This window comes from Camelina sativa, chromosome 11 (assembly GCF_000633955.1).
Source record: "Camelina sativa cultivar DH55 chromosome 11, Cs, whole genome shotgun sequence".
Lineage (NCBI taxonomy): Eukaryota > Viridiplantae > Streptophyta > Magnoliopsida > Brassicales > Brassicaceae > Camelina > Camelina sativa.
Genome location: NC_025695.1, coordinates 37,467,893 through 37,472,280, shown reverse-complemented (window position 1 = coordinate 37,472,280; position 4,388 = coordinate 37,467,893). Strand labels below are relative to the sequence as shown.

Sequence of the window (4,388 nt, the reverse complement as noted above, 5' to 3'; positions counted from 1 at the left end):
TCTGGATTGGTGTGTCACGAGCTGAGGGGTCCAAGTGCGAGAGGTGCTGGAACTACTCGGGCCAGGTCGGGTCGTTCTCCGACCATCCTACTCTCTGTGGACGCTGCTTCAATGTCATTGTTGCTAATCCACCTGAGCCTGCAGTTGCAGCCGTAATCAGCTGAGCTTGAAATTTGCTCTATACTGTACAAGTTTCTTTTGCCCATTGCACTATTTGCACATACTCCAATTCATTTTTGTTGCAGAAGTCAATAGATTCTAGTTGATCTCTATTAAACCAGAAACATTGCGGATTTGTAAAACAACTCCAAATTACTCATTTATTTTAATAATTGCAATGTAAGAACATGCACATAAATTCTAAAATGAAACCTTTTGGGAATCTGTTGGCATGACACACGAAGATAGTTGTAAATAACCAGGAAACTCTATTTAACCTGGTTATACAACCAAAAGAACAGAATCATTTGCGAGTGCTTCTTAAGAGAGGATCGAAGCTACATAGTTCAAATAGAGTCGAACCAGACATGGACTACCCAAGATTTAATGTCTGAAAATTATGGGTCGGAGCTAACGTAGGAACCAAACACACAGAGTATAAAAACATGGATGGAACTACAAGGATTTTGTTCTAGTTCTATTTCTAGAGCTGAGCGTTTGCGTTATGTTGTAGTAACTCTACTTCGTCCAAGTCATCGCTCTGTATATGAAAGTCGTCCTACACCAAGAAAATGTAAACACATGTTGTAAATTTGTAAAGCTGAGATGCAAAATTCAAAGAATCTATTTGAAGTTGTGCTATACAGTGATCATATCTTAATTGTTTAGTCAAGACAATAACAAATACTTACTTGCTGCTGAGCTGGTGGTTCCTGTGTAGGGTATACTTGTGGCTGAGACATTCTATAATAGGGTTCCTTCAGATCGAGTTTACACGATGATGTCTGGAGTATTCCACCTTGATTGGCACGGGGTCCCCACATTTTAGCTGTTTAAAAAGCCAATCAGAATCAGAAACAAAATCGAAAGTAGATGATATGAATCAAAGGAGAGATGTAAGAAAGCAAGATTAACCTGAGAGTGTTAGATTAATAGTGTAACTCTGAGCACTGTGGGCAACCAAATGAAGTCTACCAGTGATCTCTTGCCCTGCCATGACATGAATAGGCTGCGAGAGAACACATCTTATTTGATACCAATGGGTTGTTGGTGCTCCAGGAGCCGTTGTGAACCATCTTTGTACTGTGCTGTTATACAGACAGAGCAAATTAGGTTTGTATTGTATGCCTTTGATGATTGAAAAAAAAGGAATATTAATCTGAAGTAAAGGATGAAAACATATATGTAAACTGTTATGGCTTCATACCTTCCGTCAAAGAGGACGTCAAACCAGCACGCAAGTCCATGCACTCTAGTACACACTGACGCTGTGAACTTTAATGGGATATCAATCTCGTAAAATTGTTCTTCCTGTCAAAAAGAATTGAAAGCTAAATAAGTTTGGATTATGTCATTCACCAAATTAACAAGGAAGGCTGCACATAGATATTCCATAGATGTGAAAAGAATGACAGAAAAATGTCCAATGTAAAGGAAACACTGTGGAACTGACACACAAAAAATAGTTATACCGTCATCTTAGTGAAATCTATCACATGTGACATTGAGGGAGCCACCAATAATCTTGGATCAAATGCATCAACAACAGGCTACAAAATCAGTGAATATGAAGGGTGAGAGGAGAAAAAGTTAATCAGCAATTCACCGGTGTAAGCAGGATATACCTGGGAAAAATAACCCTGGTGGGCTGACACGTATAGAGGTGTCAAATCAACTCCATAATAGTTCTGTTGCTGCCAAAACAAAGCCTGCATAGAGGTAGAAAGCCTAATTACTGAAAGCTTTAACCATCACATACTGAATTCAAATCCTTTCTATGTTGTAAGCAATTTTAGATATATTTTCCTGATAAGATGTGCATTATGTACCTTATTTGCCATTTCAACAAATAAGAATTCATCGGCGAAAGGTGCCATATGGATCCTACAGCAAAAAAGTTATATGAGAAAGAAGAGGATTATGAGATCGAAAAGTAAAACTATCCAACGATCAACTTTACCTTCCAACTGTTGGAAACATTTTTCCATTTGGAGACAGAAATCGGTCCCTAGCAATAACATATGTCTCCAGCATCCTCTCATTGACCAATAGGGTGCCTACAGGCACACATATTTTATATATAAGGCAGGTGCTTTCAAACAAATCACTAAAACTTTGAATCAGTATTGATGTTTCTCCACTTATTTTCTCACAGACCAAAATTTGCCTTCTGAAAGATTCTGATTTTCATGAAGAGCACGTTAAAAGAATCCGTATCTGAAACACATACCCATTGGTTCAGAGATCAAAACATCAGCCTTCTCAGGCAACTCAATATCCTCAATCTTTCCCTTGATGACCTACACTTATCCAACTCAAAGAACATCAGAAAATGGATGTATATGGAAAAATGTACTAGCGAAACTAGACTACGGGTCTTAACTGTGATCCGTTCAGCAAGCAATGGGTTTCCAGCAATCAGCTTACGGGCATATTCAGCCATTTCTGATGCTTCCACAGCATACACATGCTTGGCACCAGCCTAAATTAAGGGGAAGATAATGGACGTCTATAAGAAAAACAAAAAGCAAAAGGCAGATCTATAGTAGTTCTAAAAACTTTTCGGCCCAAAGTTTATAAAAATTTTGCATACCAGTGCAGCAAACAATGACAAAATGCCACTTCCGGCACCCACATCTACAACAACACGACCAGCAAAATCCGAACGGTTCTCCATGACTGCGGCATGATATGTACCTGAAGAAAGCAATATGACATACAAAGATATATTCATCTTCTGATGGATATTCTCCCAAACCAACAAAAAAAATCCAGAAACAAATCTCTGATGTAAAGCCAAAGATCTTACCTGTCCTCACATAATCCTGTAGCATATTTTGCTGATGTAAAAGTTGTCCATAATAATGGAAATACATTTTGGCTGAAGCAGCCTCTATCTTATCGTCAAACTTGCTTTTATTAGCCGAAACTGTTCCATTCGGTAAGGTTGATTCTAGAAGCAAAAGAAGGAGGAGGACATCAAAGAATGAGCACAAACAACAGTCATGAATGTAGTGTATATACCCATCACTACGGTCAAGTGCATCTGAAAATCTGTGTGATTCATTCAAGAAACAACAAGAAAACATAAACAATTTAAGAGAGAGGCACCTTGCTTAACAGCATCCTTTGTCCATTTCTCAAATGAATCACAAAATTCCTTGCTTTCCTTGTCGTCTCTAAATTTTATTACAACTCCTCGAGAGAATGGTCTCTGGTTTAAAAATCAGCAAAAAAAAAAAAAAAGTTATATATCAGATACACACTCGATATAGAGACCGAGGATGCACAGTCAATCAAATCATCTCCTGAAAACAATCTCTATAACACTCAGAAGAAACTGAACAAAAGAAGTGTATCACACACCTCTTTTGCAGAAGAAGTCGAACTATCAGAAACACAGATGAACTGAAGCGGCCCCAACTTGAACAGCTGAGCAACAACACAATATGAATACAATACAAAATGAGTACACTGGCTCCAATTACGCAAAAACCTACCAACACACTTAATCAACCTTAGAAACGTTTCAAAACGAGATTAAAAAAAAATAGAATCTTGAGAACCACCACCACCTGAGTCGAACTAAGATGAAAAGTGAAACCGTCGGACGATTCAGATTCCTGAAATCGGAGTTCCTTGACTTCATTAACACAAGAAAACGTAGCTACAACAGAAGAGGACGAAAGAGATGATGAGTCAGGGGAAGTGAGATCAGTGACGGAAGCCAAAGTGAACTCCTGCTGCTTATAATTCAGAGAAGGGACCTCCATTGTTTTGTTGTGAATACAACGAATGTATATAATAGATACAGTATTTGTATGTCTGGATGAATCGAAAGGGAACTTTTAGGGTTTTTGATTTCTGAGGAGAGCTTCTTCGCGAGCTCCGACGAGAAGTGGAAGAGAGCAAAAAAAAAAAAAAAANGGCCAAAGGAAGTGTGAGGGGTAGGTGTGTCAAACGGGCCAGCCCGCGCCTCTATCTTAGTCCCATCTGCGGACATTTAATTCGATTTATTACAATTACAAGCTGAAACATACATGAACTATTTCAATTTTATAAGCTGAAACCATACATGAACTATTTCAATTTTATAAGCTGAAACATATATGAACGTTGACTTTGAAGCCTTTTAACAATCGTAGACATATTTTTTATACATGAATTTTAATGTCTCAAACCTTGTTGAAACACATATTGAAACATCTTACTATATAGTTTTGTCGTAG

General features: G+C 38.0%; 2 protein-coding genes across 3 annotated transcripts in view; one reads left to right on the top strand and one right to left on the bottom strand.

Annotated features, from left to right (window-relative positions):
• LOC104725392 (isoleucine--tRNA ligase, chloroplastic/mitochondrial) overlaps positions 1–382 on the top strand; it is a 10,271-nt gene extending 9,889 nt beyond the window's left edge. Inside the window, exon 23 of one of the 2 annotated variants that reach the window (XR_757903.2) lies at positions 221–382. Coding sequence is in view for 1 of the 2 variants with exons in the window: in XM_010444059.2 (XP_010442361.1) it covers positions 10–164 (155 nt within the window). In the remaining variant the exon portion in view is untranslated. Of the gene's footprint in view, positions 1–9 lie in introns of both variants that reach the window. The other variant, XM_010444059.2, reaches the window with a different exon arrangement.
• Positions 455–4,106, bottom strand: LOC104725393 (probable histone-arginine methyltransferase 1.4). The gene is made up of 15 exons (XM_010444060.2): positions 3,735–4,106; positions 3,526–3,591; positions 3,271–3,373; positions 2,969–3,112; positions 2,753–2,856; positions 2,543–2,641; positions 2,390–2,459; positions 2,120–2,216; positions 1,989–2,043; positions 1,785–1,868; positions 1,632–1,709; positions 1,367–1,470; positions 1,075–1,247; positions 852–988; positions 455–718 (listed from the first exon to the last, which is right to left on the bottom strand). The coding sequence occupies exons 1-15, from the start codon at positions 3,930–3,932 to the stop codon at positions 644–646; spliced, it is 1,587 nt and encodes a 528-aa protein (XP_010442362.1). The 5' UTR covers positions 3,933–4,106; the 3' UTR covers positions 455–643.

What these genes read in the sequence shown, in the direction of transcription:
- LOC104725393 (XM_010444060.2), bottom strand. Translation starts at nt 3,932, where the DNA reads ATGGAGGTCCCTTCTCTGAATTATAAGCAGCAGGAGTTCACTTTGGCT. An exon ending in TGTCATTGTTTGCTGCACTG is followed by an intron (nt 2,642 to 2,752) that starts GTATGCAAAATT and finishes CCCTTAATTTAG; the next exon opens with GCTGGTGCCAAGCATGTGTA. An exon ending in GACGTCCTCTTTGACGGAAG is followed by an intron (nt 1,248 to 1,366) that starts GTATGAAGCCAT and finishes TCTGTATAACAG; the next exon opens with CACAGTACAAAGATGGTTCA.